The sequence below is a fragment of the Microtus ochrogaster genome, linkage group LG9 (assembly GCF_000317375.1).
Source record: "Microtus ochrogaster isolate Prairie Vole_2 linkage group LG9, MicOch1.0, whole genome shotgun sequence".
NCBI lineage: Eukaryota > Metazoa > Chordata > Mammalia > Rodentia > Cricetidae > Microtus > Microtus ochrogaster.
In genome coordinates, this window is record NC_022034.1 from 29,627,014 (window position 1) to 29,646,080 (window position 19,067).

General features: G+C 41.9%; 1 protein-coding gene across 1 annotated transcript in view; it reads left to right on the forward strand.

Annotated features, from left to right (window-relative positions):
- Nucleotides 1-19,067, forward strand: part of Rtn4ip1 (reticulon 4 interacting protein 1) — a 43,727-nt gene that overhangs the window by 612 nt on the left and 24,048 nt on the right. The window contains exons 2-6 of the mRNA XM_005363589.3: nucleotides 1-237; nucleotides 5,171-5,322; nucleotides 7,677-7,745; nucleotides 8,596-8,720; nucleotides 17,537-17,585. Of these exons, the coding sequence (XP_005363646.2) occupies nucleotides 1-237; nucleotides 5,171-5,322; nucleotides 7,677-7,745; nucleotides 8,596-8,720; nucleotides 17,537-17,585 (632 nt within the window). The remainder of the gene's footprint in view (nucleotides 238-5,170; nucleotides 5,323-7,676; nucleotides 7,746-8,595; nucleotides 8,721-17,536; nucleotides 17,586-19,067) is intronic.

Sequence of the window (19,067 nt, forward strand, 5' to 3'; positions counted from 1 at the left end):
GTGCCGCCGCCGCCTGCTACTGGAGAAGCAAAGTTATCCCAAAGAGGCCATTTAGAGAGATTAGTACTACGCCTGTGAGAAGCACTGTTATGCCCGCGTGGGTGATAGATAAATATGGAAAGAATGACGTTCTTCGGTTCACACAGGACATGATGTTACCTATCATACACTATCCAAACGAAGTCATTATCAAAGTCCATGCTGCCAGTGTAAATCCTATAGATGTTAATATGAGAAGTAAGTTGTCCAGTCTTTTTTTTTTTTAATCCAAATTTCATTAGACGTGCAGGTGTTTTGTTTGTGTGGTTTTGTTTGTTTCTAAGACGAACTTACTATCTAGTTCATGCTGGCCTTCAACTCATTGTACTCTGCAGTCTCCACTCGGGCAGCTCTGCTTGCCCTGCCCTCCGGTCCTGGGATGGCAAGTATTGGCATAAAGGAATCATTTAGGTTTATCATTGCTACATTTATTTATTTTGTGTTTGGGTTCGTGGGACAGTGCTCAAGTGGAGGTCAAAGGACAACAGGTGGAAGTGGGTTCCTTCCACCGTTTGGTCCCCGGGGATTAGACTCCAGCCATCAGGCTTGGTGGAAAGTGCCATACAGGTAGAGCCCTCCAGAGTCGGGTAGGTCTTTTGATAACATCCCTGTAAGTAGTTCCAAAAATTTGAAACCACAATAGCTAAGGAACACTTTAATCTTTTATTAAGTGTATTTGCTTCCTTTCTATTGTGAATTGGGACTGAGACGTGGTACCTGAAGTTAACTTACTGGGTGGTAATCTTAGGGTCAGGCATAGGTTTCAGAGTTTGGCTATGTTTCCCCATTGGTTCAGAGTTTGGGTTTATATAATTCCTGTATCCTCCTTGCTCTCCAGTTATTCACAGCTTCTGTTTCAGGCCTAGGGAACCAAGCAACAGAAAAGGAGTCCAGGATATGGGCCCCGTGTTCTCATTTCTCATATTGCATTTTGCCCTCTGTAACTAAGATGGGTTTTCTTGTTTTACACCTGTTGAAATTGGGATAATATCAGCCTGCTTTCTCTTGCTGGGCTACGTTGAAAAGTTTGGAGAGAGCATTTCTTATAGCCTGTACTCTGGTTCTATTATAATAATGAACGGATTGGTTTGTATTTATGAATTACTTTAACTCTGGAAAAATTTGGCAAAAATATTGTCAGTCTTGCTTGTGGGCGCTCAGTCTGCGTCTTCTGGAGATGAACATGTTTTAAGATGACTGATGTCAGTCTTGATTCCCAGACACATAACCTCCCAGTCTTTAAGGGAGCTGCCATGTGTAACCCTGGGTTCAGAAGGGTTTGTGTGGGGGGTCTTCATTTGTCTTCAAGGCCCCAGAAGCAGCTCTCAGATATGGCGTACTGTGAGGCTAACTTAATTTCTCGGTTACGCAAAGATGTGTGCATTATCTGCTTACAGATTAAGTTAAAAATAGAAGAAAATGTTAAAACCAACTTTACTTTTTTGCCAGAAATGATGCGATAGAGTAGCAATTCTTAAATTTGGCTTCAAGTCTCATTTGTGTCTAAAAAGTACTGGGCTTTTATAGGAGCTATAATCATCTAATCAGAAACTTGAACAAATGCTAAACATTTTTATTTTAAAATACAGTAAATACAGGATTAAAATAGGAGTAAAGTATGAAATGACTGAGAGACAGTTCCATATGTGAACTGCTCACATAGGCAGTAGTTGATAAAGCACCAGATTTACCTCCAAAGAGGTTACTGGGGTATAAGAGCTGTTTATGCAAAAGACACTAAATTTCAAATATTTAATAAGAAAAGAGTTAAACACGTCTCCATCAGATTTTTATCAGGATCAGAGGTAGAGCTCAGTAGTAATTCTTTTGTGTGGTGCGTCCCTGGGCAAGATCACCAGCATTAACAGCAACAGCCAACAACGAGAACTACATTTTATCTTGGCAATACTGTGGATATTTGAGTAAACTATTCCAGAATTACTTTTTGTTTCCTTTACCCACAGAATAACTACTAGTAGCTTTTCCTTAGAGGAAGAGATTTGGAGAAAGGTTTGGAGTCTTAAAATGTTTGTAACTGGAAAACTCCTGAAACTGGGACAAGAGTTGACAAGAGCACCTGCCTGCCCTGTGTAGAGCCCTTTCTTAAGCTGGGTCGGGCTGTGCTTACTGGCCGCGGCTGGAGGACCAGAAGGTCAAGGTCATTCTCTGCTAGTCGGAAGTCTGAGGTTGGCCAAGGTTTTACAGCAAACACACAAACAAAAAGTCAACAAACTATTAAGTAGAGACAGGAGTTCAAGGCCATCTTGGACTGAGCCATTCTTTGTCTCCCAAAACCAAAATAATAATAATAATAATAATAGATGCAATTAAAAATACCTTTTGCAATTGTCTATGTTTAACTTTTTCTTCAGTGTTGGGGGATGAGTTATAGCTCTCTCCCTCTAGTTTTGTGCTGATGTAATAATTGTGATTCCTAGTTGGATATGATATTTTACTTCATTTTAAATTTTTAATTTATTTTTTCATTAGACTTGAAGGCAGTTTTGTTTTATAAGTACACAATGTGTGCTGTGTACAGTTTCATTTCAATATAATGGCTGTGTTCAGATCTTTCTAGGCTGTTGTTGCATATAATAACATAGCACATCTTACTTTTATAGAGTATTTTTGAGATGATTAGTATCTTATAACTTGACTGGGTAATACTATTTGCAAGTTATCTCCCAGCCCATGGATGCTTTTTGAGAAAGTGTTATATGGTGGCTTTAGGTAATATTTGATTAGAAAATTAATTATTTCCCTTGAGAAGAAAACAAGACACACATCTATTTTGACAGATAAAGGCTGTTTTTTTTTTAATGGTCACTGCTGTTTGACATAAAACAATAAATCATAGATATGGCTAAAACAATGACTTATTTATTTATTTATTGGCTTTTTCAAGACAGGGTTTCTCTGTAGCTTTGGAGCCTGTCCTGGAACTAGGCCTTGTAGACCAGGCTGCCCTCGAACTCACAGAGATCTGCCTGCCTCTGCCTCCTAAGTGCTGATATTAAGGTGTGTGCCACCACTGCCTGGTTTAGGAATAATTTTAAAGTAGTATAGCCAACAGCAAATACAACAAAGTTTGATTTGTTTAGATGGAATAAAAAGAACTGAAATTGATGACGTCTTGGGGATTTTCTAAATTAGCCCAACTCTGGTCAAGTCAAGCCTGTGTTAGTGGGAGGTACTCTTGTCTTTCTTAAGAGACTCTTGTGGGCTGGACTGGGCTGGCTGCAGGCTCTGTGTGTCTGAGGAAAAGCTTGAACTACTGCCCCTCTTGCTTGTGTTCCAGATCCAGGTGTGTGTGCTACCACCTGCAGCTGGGATGACAAGCTTAAACCCCATATTGTCCCCAAACAGTTTCCATTTCTTACTACAAGCTGGCTGCATTCTGGTAAGATGAGGTTAGCTGGACCTGGCTACTCTTGGTATATTAGGGTTGGGCATATTAACATATTAGGGTTATTAAGAAAATGGTTGAAAACAATCTGAACTGATGGCTTGGACCCTCAGAAAGGGCTGAAACCGTTTTGCAGCTTTACAACTAAATTGTGCCAAGGCAAAATGTACACTTATGTTCTCAAGCCACAAAGGGTTTCAGGAAGTACACTGCTATGTCTTAGCAGAGGGGAAATAAATATAAGACAGGAAAAATGCCCTTGGTGAGTGTTATGTGCACTGTCGGCATTTTCTGTGGAGTGCAGTTCTAGCTGGCCAGATGGCAAATGTGGAATGTTGGTATATTTTTTCTGGGGCTATCCCAACTTTCATTTCCTCCCAAGTGCCTTGATTTTTTTTTTCTTTAAAAAACAACTCTGCAGACTACCACCTGTCAGCATCTCTGCTTATCTACTCTTCACTTTGCTGCTAGATTGTCACTGCCCACCTAAGGCCAACCTTCCGCTGGTCTTCTTGATCGCATCCTCCCTCACTTACTCTGGGGTATCTGTTCTCTCCTGCATTTCTCTTTTCTTTTATAGTGGATCATTCACACAGCATATAACTTTGTGATTATTATTACTTCTTTTTCTGCCACTGTGTTTTGTTTAGAGTCCTTACCTGCTTTTAATCTTATTTGAAAACAGCATTAAATATTTTCAAAGGCCTTCCCTTGACTTTCAGAACTCTTCTGAAGTATCTAGGCCCATTTATTACTTTGGATTATTATTGCAGATAGAGCAGTTAATTTATTTGAACTAAAAGAATGGTTTCAACTTTACTTACCTGTTTTCTGTGTAACTATCCTTAAAAGAAAATGGTATGAGTCGCGTGTAGTACCACACATCTTTCTTTAGTCCTGTTACTGGGGAGGCAGAAGCAAATGGATCTCTGTGAGGCCAGCTTGGTCTGCATAGCAAGTCCAGGTCAACCAAGGCTACACAGTGGGACTCTGTTTAAAAAACAAACAAAGAAAAAAAAATCCCCAAACCAATGCACCCTACCCCGCAGGTATAATGCAGTTGGCCTGATCAGACACATCAAATGTAGCTCAGTGGCTCTTTTCCACTAAAATTCTTTGCACTTACTCAAAATCATTATTCTAGATAGATTTTTAGGAAATGGAGACTAGACCTCTTAAACCCATAATTGAGTGCTAGTATCAGGCACTTTAATATGTATGAATTCTTTAACAGCCTGAACATTTGTCTTCTTTACCAAACTTAGTACTAAATGTCTTTGCTCGTAAAAAAATTCAAGTGTGGTGGCACATCTCTATAGTCCCAGCATTTTCACTGAGATAAGAGGGTTAGGAGTTTAAGGCTAGCCTGGGCTACACAGCAAATTTTGTCTAAATACTTAAAAAGTTTGCAAATGAGTAAATTAATAGAGATACCATCTTCAAAGAGCAATTATATAAAAGAGGATTCAGAAGGCAGTTTTGCAGTCTGAGTTTCAAAGGACTTTGAGTAATTGTGGTTTTAACGATTGCAGCTTTCTAAGTAATTTTCTTTGAAAGGAGCAATACTCAGTTGTTTTTACACATTACTGTGTGGTGGCAAAACTGTAAAACTGGTTGGGTTAGAGTCTCCGTTTGAGCATATGACATTGATCTGACTGTGTGCTATAGTATTTTAAAGTCACTCTGACCTTTTCCTTTAAGAAGCAGGGCAATTGTGTTTCGTAGGTGGTTATGGAGCGACGGCCTTAAATATGAAGCGTGATCCTTTGCATATAAGAACCACAGGAGAAGAGTTTCCTCTGACTCTGGGTCGGGATGTGTCTGGTGTGGTGATGGAGTGTGGGCTTGATGTAAAGTATTTCCAGCCTGGAGATGAGGTGAGTTAATCCTCCTCATTGTCTCGCCTCCCTCTCCTTCCCCTCCCTCCCTCCCTCTCCTTCCCCTCCCTCCCTCCCTCTCCTTCCCTCCCCTCCCTTTACTTCCCTTCCCCTTGTCTCATCTTGTTTTCACGTAACCCAGACACATTCATTGTAAGTGTCTTAGTCACTGTTCTATTGCTGTGAAGAGACACCACGACCAAGGTAACTCTGGTAAAAGGAAGCATTGAATTGGGGCTGGCTTACAGTTGTAGAGGGTTGGTCTGTTATCATCACGGTGGGATCATGGTGGCACACAGGTAGGCATGCTGGGGAAGGAGCTGAAAGCTTACATCCTGATCCAAGAGGCACTGGGCCTAGATGGGATTTTAACCCTTAAAGCCCATCCCCAGTGACACACCTTTTCTATCAAGGCCACACCTCCTAATCCTCCCCAAACAGTTCAACTAAGCACTCAAATACATGAGCCTGCGGGGACCATTCTCCTTCAGACCACCACAGGGTGCTTTTGAACATATGATTCTGCTGTGTCGACCTCCCAAATGCTAGGTTTACTGGCACATGCCACCCTGCCTGGCTCTCTTACTGGTTATTCTTCTTTAAAATATACAATTACCAATCTATTTTTTTAATTTTTAAAATTATTTTAGATTTAGTATAGCTGGGTCTCGGATTTGGTTTGTAGCTGAGGATGACTTTGTGCTTCTAATCCTTCTCCACCTCCTAAGAATTGGGATTGCAGGTGTGTGTTACTGGGCTATCCTACTTCCTTTCTTTAAATTGACTACAAGACCATTTTTCTTTTCCTTATGTGCCTTGGGCAGGGCACCTGTTTCTTGGTTTGGTTGTTCCTTTTTTTTTTTTTTTTTTTTTTTTTTGTGAGACAGGGTCTTGCTGCTTGGAATACACTATATAGCTCAGGCTTATCTTGAATTTGTGGTAATACTTTGGCCTCCTTAGTGTTACCATTACAGGCATGAGCCACATGCTCAGCTTATACTTGAATTTTCTAAATTTCTAAATTCTTAAGAATTGTAAGACTTTAAAACATGTAGGATTGTAAACAGAGTTTGCACTCTCGTTCCCAGCCACCCAGACCTAAATAATCACACAAAAAAACTATATTAATTGCCACACTGTTTGACCAATGCCCCAAGTGTATTCCTAGCTAACTTTTATATCTTAAATTAACCCATTTCTATTATTTTATATTTTAACAAGAGGCTCATGGTTTACCGGTAAGGTACTGGCATCTTTCTCCTTCCTCAGCTGCATGGCATCTGCCTGACTCCGCCTTCTTCTACCTACATTCAATTTAGTTTCCCTGCCTGCCTATATTGTGCCCTGCTATAGGCCAAAGCAGCTTCTTTATTAACCAATGACAATAAAACATATTCAGAGCATACAGAGGGGAATCCCACATCGTAGGATTAGGACGATTCATTTTGCTTGAGTCTTTAAATGACAGCTTCTGCCTTATTGGTTAGCTGGTTTTGAAATAGCTAAAGTTTGATATAATCTGTCACTTGTCACTTTGGATGTTTATGCCAAGAGTTAGTAGTGAACTCATAATAATAGCATGTTCTGGTTTCTGTTCACAGAGAAGAATCCTTGTTAGTCAGTACAACCAGCCAGTTTGCAGTTGAGGAAGCCCAGCTATAAAGTGGCCCACAGGCAGCTGGGAATAGTGTGGTTTTTCCGTAATCCCAGCACTAAGGAGTCTGAGATGTGAAGCGTTACTCTAATTAATCTTTATTAATAAAAAAATTGGGAATCAAATATTGGGCTAAAAACCTGAATGATCAGAGAGCCAGGAGCAGCTGCCAGTTGCTTCCTATCTCTTCCGTTCAAATCTGTCCAAAACAGCCCAGATCCTCTCTCAGCCCCACCTTATCACTTCCTGTCTCCTCTCTCTACAGTCCTCCAAACCTCTATGGTCAGCTAGTGCCGGCTCCCTACTCTGACTCCAAACAAGCTTTATTTGTCAGAACACTATGAAAATATCACATAACAGAGATGAGAAGATTAAAAGTTTGAGGTCATCCTGTGCTACCTGATGAGATCCTGTCTCAAAAATATATATAAGTAAATAAAAGTTGAAAGCCACAGCTAGTAAGTCGTAGTTCTCCAGCAGACTCTAGCAGAATGCACCAAGTATATTAGTTTGTATGTCCAGTGTAGTTTGAGTTGATAAATCCAGAATCATACTCAGCAATGAATTGGTGTTGTGTGAAACTTAGCTTTTTGCACTGGAGCTTCCTCCCGATTTGGGTAGCCGTGTCTTAGGGGATACCTTTATGCTTAGTATGGGTCAGACATGGCTGTTCTAATAAAGCTGCACATCTGCATTTCAGGTCTGGGCTGCAGTTCCTCCTTGGAAACAAGGCACTTTGTCAGAATTTGTCGTGGTCAGTGGGAATGAGGTAACTCATGCGCGCCTCTGCTGAAATGCTTAACTGTAAGGAAGACTGGTAGGCGTCTCGAAAGTTAGTGATGTCTTCAGATTAGTTTCGTGTTTTACAGGCAATGTTGAGAGAGCTAAAATAAAGACCAGGAGACTTTGAAAGAGTTAAAACTATTCGGTGTTACTTATTAGTGTTGTCTGCTGAGCAGTTGTCTATACCCGAAGAGCAGAGACTTGGGCTGAGGTTTAGAACCTACAGTGTTCTTTGCTCTACCCAGTATGGGAGAGGCATGGAGGTATCAAATATAGTCAGGGGATCTAACAGTTAATAGAGGAAAAGGATTAACAGAGGGAGCCTGGAGGAGGAATTAGAATTACTGGGCACTGGGAATTATTAGGATATAAAAAATTCTAGAAAAATTACATTTTAGAAAACAGAATTAAGGAAGCAATTGGTATCAAAAACAAATTAAAATGTGTTTATCAGGGTTTGAGGCTTATTTGAATTTATCTCTGAGTATAGTTAGGACTAGCACGATCATTATATATGCTCTTTTTAAATAAACAGTCAAGTAGTATGTCTAATACTTGGGATTATTATATATGGTCTTTTTTTAAATAGGCAGTAAAGTAGTATATCTAATAATGTAGTCTGCAAAACATCACTGAGCCTCTTGATACAGGCAAAGAGCTGTTTGGAGACTATTCTCAGGCCAGCTTTGGAGTAGGGTGTGCAGTAAACACTGAACCCAGGAGTAGTTTGTAAATTTCTCTGTGAAAATTCCTATTTTCCTGTGATGGTAAGTGCTTAGCTGTGTATATAGGCGTGTAAGTTCCTGCTTAGTTTTTACCATTGTCTTTCGCTGTAGGTCTCGCACAAGCCCAAATCACTCACTCATACTCAGGCTGCCTCTTTGCCGTATGTGGCTCTCACAGCCTGGTCTGCCATAAACAAGGTTGGTGGCCTGAATGCCAAGAATTGCATGGGAAAACGGTAAGTGATGGTGACAGCTGAAGCTCCCTTTTCTTTCTTCTAGTCCTTCACAGCAGATCTGTTAGTGTTGAGATAGATCACCGTTAGCTGTGTGACCAGTTATGCTAACATTTGACACATTTTCCTTTAAAGCCTCAGTCTGTGGATTGTTAGCTGAATCAAATGGGGGATTTTAAAAGATATATAGCTGAGCTATCTAGGAGTTTGAGTCTCCTATATTAGGGCATTTAAACTTTTTTCTGTACATGTATTTGCGTGCGTCCGTGCGTGCGTGCGTGCGTGTGTGTGTGTGTGTGTGTGTGTGTGCGCGCCTGGGTGCCTATGTGAGGTTATGTGCACCACATGCACATCAGTACCTTGGCCAGAAGAAAGTATCAGATCTCCTGGTACTGGCGTTACAGGTGGTTGTGAGCCACGAAGTGTGTGCACTAAAAGGACTCTCTATCCTCTGCAAGAGCACAAAGGGATCTTAACAGCTGAGCCATCTCTTGAGTCCTGGGGCAAAAATTTTTCTGTGAGCCTCTAACAAGAGCCAGATTTTGTGAGGCTTCTAGGAAGGGTGTGAACCTCCTGCTTTCTGTAAGGGATGTGCCAAGCTGAGAGCTGTGCTTTCTCCAGACCAGGACTTGCTCACTGGTTTGTGTATTTTAATGGGGCTACGAATGCTGTTGAATACTCTTGAGTTCTCTTGGGCTCAGCATGTGCATCTTGGAGGGAGTTCTGGTGCTCCAGTGACTGGAATATGTGCTTGTTTAGGTCAGCACTGTACAGTGCCAGTGTCTCGGTTCATTTGTGCTCATCATCTGTGTGTTCACCTTCTGTAGTTTCCCATGATCTGAGAGGACGAGCTCAGGAGAGTAGACATTTAGAAGCACAAGGGAAACCTCACATTCATGTGACTTCTGTTACAGTATATTGTTAGATTGTTGTTTATAAATTACAAATTCTTTATTATAAACTTGATCATAGTTATGTGTGTTGTAAGCGTGTGTAGTACAGATAACCACAGTGGCTCTGAAGTACACTGTTGGGGGGGGGAGGGCTGCCATCTTTTCCTTCATGTTCTGATTCTGCTACCCATAGCTGGGGACCTGTTCAATTGATTTCTCCGAGTTTTGTTTTGAAGAGTAAATGAAATAAAGCATGTAAAACTGGTGGCACTCAATAAATGGTGGCTTCTGCTATTAACAAGGACATTACAATGTACTTTGTAGTTTAGGAAGCTGACATAGGGCCTGGTAAGAAGGCTCAGTGGATAAAGGTGCTTGCCCTTGAGCCTGACAACCTTAGTTCACCCCTGGGGCCCATGTGGTAAAAGGCGAACACTTTCCTCCCTCAAGAAATAAATAAATGTAAGAAGCATTCTTTTACAAAGAAAATTGACAGTGGAATTCTTTATTTTATTTTATTTTTATTTTTTTGGTAGAAAAGTAGGTGCTCTGAACCAGTTAGTTGGTGACTGAAAGGAAGGGAGAGTTGCAGGTGATACCTGTAGGTGGAGTTTTCCTGCCCTGACCACTACCTCCAAAATAACCACACAGAGGCTTGATACTAATTACAAATGCTCGACCTATAGCTCAGGCTTATTATTAACTAGCTCTTATAACTTAAATTAACCCATTTCTATTAATCTACATTCTGCCACGTGGCTTTTACTTCTGTTCCATTTTGTGTATACTACTTGTCTTTCTCTACCTGGTGACTCCTCTGACTCAGCCTTCTTCATCCCAGCATCCTTAGTGTGGTTGTTCTGCCTATGCTTCCTGCCTGGCTACTGGCCAATCAGTTTATTTATTAACAATGAGAGCAACACATTTTCATAGTGTGCAGGATTATTCCTCAGCAGATACCAGAATCAAATAGCACAGTTCTTTTAAAATGATTACATTTGCTTGTGTATGTGGTGGAGATGGTGTGCATTATCAGAGGACGTACTGCAGGCATTGGTTCCCTCCTTCTATCATGTGGGCCCAGGAATGGAGCTCAGGCCGTCAGTCTTGGTGGTAGGTGACTTTATCCACTACCCATCTTACCAGCCCCACAGTTCTTTTATTTTTTATTACAAATAAAGTCCATGTCATTCTGCTTTCCCATTATAAAATATTACATTTTAAACTTAATGTGTGGGCAATAGAGAATTTAATTTGTAGAGGTTTAGGCTTTGTTTCTGAAAGCATTTCAAAGACTGTTTTTCTGATGGAGTACTGCCATTTATCTCAGAATTAAAGGCAAATATTTATTCTAAAGGCTAACCTTGCTTTTTAAGCTTTCATGTGTTATCTTTATTGAAGTTGCCATTTTGGTCAAACATAGTTTAAGTTGAATAGATTTGACCACAGACTTCCTTCCTTAATAACCTGCAGAGATCATCCAGATTTTTATACCCTTATTGGAGGCTTTATTGTTTTGGTCCCCTAAAGACCCTGGGCTCACTGTGCCTATGTGGCTGGTGCATGGTATGGCTACAGACCTTGTTCTTTCAGGTCTGGGTCTCCCTGAGTATGTTTTCATGTACTGTAAAAAACAATGTGGGTACAGAACTTGAACTGTGTTTCCTTAGATTGATCACCGTGAATGCCCAGTGTGCTGTTGACTTATGGGTAACTACAGGGTTCACTGTTACTGCCTGAAAAAACCTGGTACTGGGGAATTGGAGCCCTGGGCTCTACTCTCTGCTGTTGCCCACCAAGTGGCCACATGTTATTTGTGGTCTCTTTACTGTTCCCTCTGAATGTCTGAATGTAAGATCCCAAGTTGTGAGAAGAACTTTGAGAAGTGAGATAAATAAATTTAAGGCCATTATATATTTTTAAAATTTAAGCAGAATTTAAATTACATTTATTTAATTTACTTTTTGTGCAAGAGTATGTGTATACCACATGTATATGGAGGTGGAAATTAGTTTTCTCTACCCCATAGGTTCTGGGTAACAAACTCAGTGGCAAGTGCCTTAACCCAGTGATCCATCTCGCTATCCCCAAGCCATTAAATGTGATATTAGATTGGATTTGTTAATTGATGTAGCCCTCTGAGAACTAGCTAGAGTGAAATGCATTAAAGAGCCTCAGTAATTGACACCAGGGCTTTTCATGTGCGTTGGGTTTGCAGGCCTATTGCCTATTATTCCTGGCTTGGAAGGCGTTATTAAACCAGAGCAGCTAGCAAGAACTTACTACTATGCAGAAATGACTAGGAACCACATACAGTGTTTTCCATTAAATCCAAAGCAAATGTATAACAGTTCCTCTTATCCATGAAGACATAAATTCCCCAATGGATTCTGAATCCACAGATTAAAATAGAACAAGTCTATCAGTATGCTCTAGTAAAAGTTATTTAAAACTTTGGGAATTACTTATTTCTATAATTTTGAATTTTCTACTTTGGGGCCACAGTTGGGAGGGTAACTAGAACCTCAGATGTGAAACCGTGATGGGGGAGAGCACTGGGTCCAAGTCAGTTTCCCATGGAATCTAGGTTGGGGTGGCGGGAATGGTGATCACGAAGGAGGAAGTGGAGTGGTGGGAAGAGATCTCCATCCTAACTGATTGTGATTGGCACGTGTTAGTTTTATTGCATTGCACAAAAGCTGCATGCCTGTGCAGTTCTGCTGCCAGGCTCCTGTGTGAGTAAAGGGCCGGGGCTTCGACTGTGGCAGCCCGCTTTGAACACACTCCTCATCGTCGTGTCCGTCAGCTTCCTTCCTTCAGTCTGTTTCTGTGTATGACTCAAGGAGCTAGTGATTCGAGCCTGTTCCCAGGGCCTGTCCACTTAAAAGATCCATCCAAGGTTTAAGCAAAATTCTAAATAATCATAGGCAATAGAAGTATTGTTAGCCTGTGTCTGAAGTTCTTCATTCGTTATGGGTTAGAAACAGTTACCGCCATTTCCACAATGTATACAATTAGCTTTGTTTTCATGGGAAAATCTATTTACATTTCAAATGTCTAATTCAACATGAACTGTCCTGTAAACTAGGAAATGTCAGTTTGAACTATAGAGACGTAAAAGAGAAGAAAACAAATCCAGGCTGTGTTGGTCACATTTGCTTAGTTTGTTTTATAACTGTAGTATCTCTCATTCAAAGTTTCTCATTTACTCTAGCAGGGAGACTGAGAACATTAAGTAGGCAGTGCATTGTGCTAGGGTAATTCGGCTGCAGTTTCACCTGTCTCCCCACTCCCACATTTAAATGTACCCCGTGAAATTGAAGTGTGGTTCATCATCAGCACCATCCCTATTTCTTAAAGGTCGTTGTTTTTACCTGTAGAAAATGTAGTCAGATTTAATATCATCTTTGTATGTGGGATTCCCCTCTGTATGCGGTGAATAAGATTGGTCAATAAAAACTGGCTTGGCCTGATAAGGTGGAGTAGAGGTAGGTGGGGAAAACTAAACTGAGTGCTGGAAGAAATAAAGGCAGAGTTAGAGAGAAGCCATGTAGCCCCCACTGGAGACAGACGCCAGAACTTTAGCCAGTAAGCCACAGCCACGTGGCCATACACAGATTAATCTCGAGATGGGTTAAATTAAGATGTAAGAGTTAGCCAATAAGAAGCTAGAGCTAATGGGCCAAGCAGTGATTTAATTAATACAGTTTCTGTGTGATTATTTTGGTTCTGGGCGGCCAGGACAAACAAGCAGCCTCCTCCAACACTTTGTTTCTTAGCCCTTAGGATCTAATAGAGGGTCCTTAATCTTATGGGGAGTCAGAGAAGCCAGTTACATATGGGTTGGAAAGGAAGAAGCAAAAGATGAAATTGCATTGGAATTACCAGTTATTTTCACTATCCCAGACTACACCTCTGCTCCCCCCTTTGCATCATGAATCTGAGCCTTCGTGTTTCCTTTTGAGAATAAAATGAGGCAGAGCTTAGATCTGTGCATTTACAGCCCAGCTTTCTGTAGGCCAAGACAGAACTGAAACTTGAGGGTTGGTCCCTCCGTCTGCTTCCCCTATGGTTTGGATTTGGTTGTGTGTGTCTGTGTCTGTGTGAGGGTGTACCACATGAGTGAGGGTACCTGTGGAGTCCAGAAGTCTGAACCCCTAGAGCTGAGCGGTTGAAAGCCAACTGGCATGGGTGCTGGGAACTGAACTCAGGTCCTCTGGAAGAGCAGCGAGTATTAGCAGTTGAGTCATGTCTCCAGAGAAAGCACCATGACATTAGTGTCTTCATGCTTGCTTAGAGAGACTTTAGACCTTGGGCAGAAATGACAGCAAGTTAGAGTTTAGAGATTAAGAAAGCAAGTGTGGTGGCACATGCCTGTAATCCCAACACTCTGGAGGATGAGATAGGAGGATCTGGAGTTCAAGGCCACCCTCAGCTGCTCAGCCAGTGTGAGGCCAACCTGGGCTACCTAGTACCCTGTCTCAACAACAAAGAAGAATGCATAGCATTCTAATAATTATTCCGACTTTCCCATGTTTTCTAGATCTGTGACTAGTACAGTCCTCAGAATCTTCAGAGTAAGCTGTGTGGACTAGGAAGTGAGTGGCATGTACTAAAAGCCTAGACAATTTTGAATTAAAGTGCTCTTGCAAGTGTAATATTTCATGGGCTATTTCTACATAAACCAGTGGTTCTCAACCTACGGGTCACTCTACCCCTTTGAGAAACCTCTATCTCCAAAAATACTTACATCACATGCCATTACAGTAGCAAAATTAGTTATGAAATAGCAATGAAAATAATTTTATATTTGGGGGTCCCCACAACGTCAACTGTGTTAGAGGGTCACAGCGTTAGGAGGGTTGAGAAGCACTGACATAAACCAACAAACAGCAGGTTTCAGCTTTGGTTGAATTTGATGTGTAGTGTGACCATCACAGCAAACAAGGTCAGGAAATGCTCCGGGAACATCACCTGGGTGCTGTTGTGAGGGAGGCGGCTGCCACACTGCCTTAGGCTTAGAGATACTTTACAGACTACAGAGGTTGGTTAGCCACAGGAACACTCAGCTTATTGCTGGCTTTAGAATTCATTTTTCCTGCTGTGCTTTTGGTATATTTACTTTATTTGAAAAAGGATAGACCCTGCTTGACCCTACGCAAAACTAAAGTTTGCACAGCTAGAAAATTGTGTGTCCCAACTGTCTCCAGCACTTCTTGAGCCTGCTCCTTGGCCTTTTGCTCTTTGAGGGCCCCCTCAGGTGGCAGCAATGGGAACTGACACTAGTTGATTAACTTGGTTCTCAAGCCCTACTTTTGTGAGATAATTTTGCTCTTATTTAGGAAGTGAAGCTGCTTTGGATTAAGGGTTATGGGGAAGAGACAAGATGACAGGAAGGAATCAGAGATGTGTCTGACAGTTGAGTCCTCAGGCAGCCATTATATTTGGTATCCTTTTAATCCTCTCAGGTAGAAACTAGAAGTCTTTAAATTTTTTTTAATGATTATTTTTCTTTTACATGCATTGGAATTTTGCCTGCATGTATGTCTGTGTGAAGGTGTCTGTCTGTGTGAAGGTGTCAGACCCTCTGGGACTGGCGTTGCAGACGGTTATGAACTGCCATGTAGATGCTAGAATTTGAACCCCAGTCCTCTGGAAGAGCAGCCATGTCTCCAGCCCCCTAGAAATGAACCCCTGTCTTCCGGTGGCAGCAGCTACTGCAGTGCTTAAGATACAGTGGTGGGGTGAGATGGAGTCATCCCCGACCAGGCCAGCGCAGGGTGTGATAGGAGGTCTGTCCCTTCAGTGCCTGCAGAGCAGAAGTAGGTGCTGCACTGAACAGAGACAAGAGGCTGTAAGCCTGTGATGTGCCCAGAGTGTCTCTATCCCCATGTATGAACTCTCTTTGTCCCCATCCCCTTATTCAAAAGAAAACTAAAGGCAGACAAGCCACCAGGCACAGGGTAACGCCACAGTGTCCTAAGAATAATGACCGCTGGTCTGCAGCTTCCCTAGGAAAGTATCCTTAGGCGACCAGAAAGGCATTTTCTTAGACAAATGGCCGCCTGACTCAAAAACTACCAGGCCTCAGACCTGTTCTTTTCTCTGTCTTAATATAGATTAAAAGAGAAACTTGAAGTTTCTTGAAGGAGAATTTCACTAATTTAGATAATGAGCAGAAAGTCAGGGTAAATATTGTGTGAGTGAATGAATTGGTAGATGATCTATGTGACAGGTTTGCTTTGTTTACATAGTTTGGTTGAGACAGGGTCTCTCTGGGCTGCCCAGGCTGGCCTTGGGCTTGTGGTTTACCTGCCTCAGCCTCTCGGACTGCTGGGTTCTAGGTGTGCCACCCCCTCTCCCACTTAGGAGCTCTAAGGCTTTGAATCATGAGATTGAAGTTTGGAGGAGTGAGAAGCTCCAGAGTTTCTTCTTTTCTTCACTATTGATAGTGTGGTGAGATGAAAACTCCCATAGAGGAGCATGATTTGCAAGGAGACTTCTTTTAATTATATTTAATGGTATTTCAAAAGGAGCAGCTGGCTTGGAAATTATAGTAATAACTTTTAACATTTAACAGAGGATAATAATCAGCCTTTGTGATTTGAGTAAGGGACAGGAAAAATGAAACCAGGGTTAAGATTATAGACAGTGTGTGCTCTGAGGTTCAGTGCACCAGGTAGCAGTAGGTGGTGAAATTCTATACTGTCTGGTAGTGAAGACAAGGGCCATAAGTAGCAGTTCCATAATGAGAGTGGCAGACAAGCAGCCGGCACTCCCAGCACTTAGTCTCAGAAGGCTGTTTCTCTGTGTGCACTCAGAACATTTTCATGGAACATCTCCCATAGTAGTTAACATAGCACCAGAGAGCAGACAAACGTGCAATGCCCCTCCACCTCTGTTGGTAACAGAGCACCAAACTGCCGTTCAGTACACTTTTCTAGGTATTTGAAACCGTGCAGTCCAGGAAGGCAATTAATTCCAGAATAAAAGTATGTAAAAGTATGCAAAGCGGTGATTCTTTCAAAAATTTTTAAAATTCTTTGTGTGTGTGTGTGTGTGTGTGTGTGTATCTCTGTGTGTTCATACATGCACCATAGCACATGTATGGAGTCAGAGGACTACTTGAATCTGTTCTTCCCTTCCCCTGTGGGTGCCAGTTGATTGAACTCCGGTGGTCAGGTTTTCCCACCAAGCAGCTTTACTCACTAACCCGCCTTGCCTGCCTGATGCGTTTTGACCACTGATTCTCTTTCAGATCACAGACTTCTTAGGGAATGGATGGTCTGTCTGTTCCTGTGCACACTTGGCCTTGCATTGTGTTTAGAGGCTCAGGCTCTCCTGCACCCTTTCTTCCTACCTCTACTCCACTCTCTAGGCCTGGTCCCTGTCCCAAGTGGCAGGAGGACCCTGAGTAGGTGTGGTAAGAGCCCGGGTTTGGGTGCTTGTGCTGGCAGGACACAGGTGTCCGCTTCCACAGGAAGTCACATTGCAGATGCGAGGCCCTTCTGTGACAGTTTAGCAGGACATGCCTGAACACAATTGCTTCTTACACCTTAGCGGGAATGTGGTCAGGAATGTGACTTTCTGCGAGCTGCGGTACCGAACACCTCAAGTTCCCTCCTTCCAGGGGAAGGGTAGTGACTTTAGCAGGAGAAACAAAGCAGAGTTAGAAAGCACCACCCAGACTACCAGCTAGATGAACCGTTAGTATGCTAATGCTTTGTGTTTTCAGTGAACGGTTTGTAAAATGTCTCATTTTAAGTATCTGCAGCTTCTTGCTGAAATCTGTGTGATTCAGTCTTGGGATGGTGAATAACTATTTGCTTTGTGGATTGTTTGTCACTGGGCAGTTCCTCTGTAAAAGTTCTCATCAGGTATGTCTGCCCAAGATTCTCACAGGTTCTCTTTCCTTTTCTATTGCAGCACTTTAATCTTGGGTGCATCAGGTGGAGTTGGTACTTTTGCGATACAGGTAAAAGACTTTTTTAATCTTTTGACCAGGAAGATTTTAGTTTCTATGAATTTATAATTTGTATATTATAAATTAGTTTTCATTCAAAATTGGGTCCAGTGTATGGTTAATTTTGTCAGCTTGAAACCAGCTATAGTTACCTGAGAAAAAAAGCTCCGATTAAGGAATCGCCTCCATCAAATTGCCTTGCTTGTAAGCATGTCTGTGGGGTATCTTCTTGATCAATGTTTGATGTGGGAGGGCCCATCCCACTGTGGCAATGCCATCCCTGGGAAGGTGGTCCTGGGTTGTATAGGAAAGCAGGCTGAGCAAGCCACGGAGAACAAGCCAGTGAGCAGCTCCCCTCCATGGCCTCTGCATCAGCTCCTGCCTTGAGTTCCTGCCCTGACTTCCTTGGACATAGTCTGTAAGCTGAAATACTTTAATCCCCAAATTGGTTTTGGTCAGTGTTTTAACAAAGTAACAGAAAAGTAGGGCATCTAATAAATACCTTTTCATTTCAGTGACCCAAATGAACATGTTCTAATATAAAAAGGAAACATTAACCTTTCCATTTGTTTAGCATGGAAAAGTTGAGTTTGTGGAGCCAAACCCTTTGGGAGGAAGACCATGGTGGTGGATGTAGATAAAAGTTTACGGTTTAGCAGTAAACAGCATTAACAAAAGAAGGAGGGAGGGAGGGAAAAAGCACAACAAGACTACAATGGAAAAAATTATCCAGAGAGAAACCTATCCATGCGTGGTCAATTTTGTTTTTTATACGTCTGAGTATTTGTGCAGGTATATGCTACGTGTGTGCAGATACCCAGAGAGGTCAGAAGAGGGTGTCGCATCTCCTGAAGTTAGAGTTATAGGTGTTATGAACTGGTAACTGATGTAGGGTCCTGTGGGAGAGCAGCCAGTGCTCTTAGCTGAACCATTGCTCCGGCCCCGTCATTTCATTTTTAACAAGGATGGCAGGATGGTTAAGTGAGGGGAAAATGTCCTTTCAACAGACGATGAGACAACTGGATGCTCACCTAAAAAGAAGGGAACTGGATCTTTACCTTACATGATACACAAAAATAATTCAAGGTGGATCAGAGAGTTCAATGTAAGAGCACCAAACATAAAACTCTTAAAAGAGACCAGCTATAAATATTCATCTCCTGAGATTTGGCAGCAGATCCTTAGATGTGACACTAAAAGCATAAGCAAAGCAAGCAAGTTGAGCTTTATCAAGTTAAAAAATCTTGATACATCAAAGAGCACCATCAAGGAGATTAAAAAAAAGCAACCTATGTGTCTTGGTTACTTTTCTTGTAGCTGTGGCAAAAATGTGAAAAGAATACTTTGAGAGGACAGGAAGTGTTTTCGTTCACAGTTCATCACAGCGGGGAAGTGCTGAGGACTTAATGCTGTTTAAATAAAACATAGGGCTGGAGGGCTGGCTCAGTGGTCAGGAGCTGGAGGGACGGCTCAGTGGTCAGGAGCTGGAGGGCT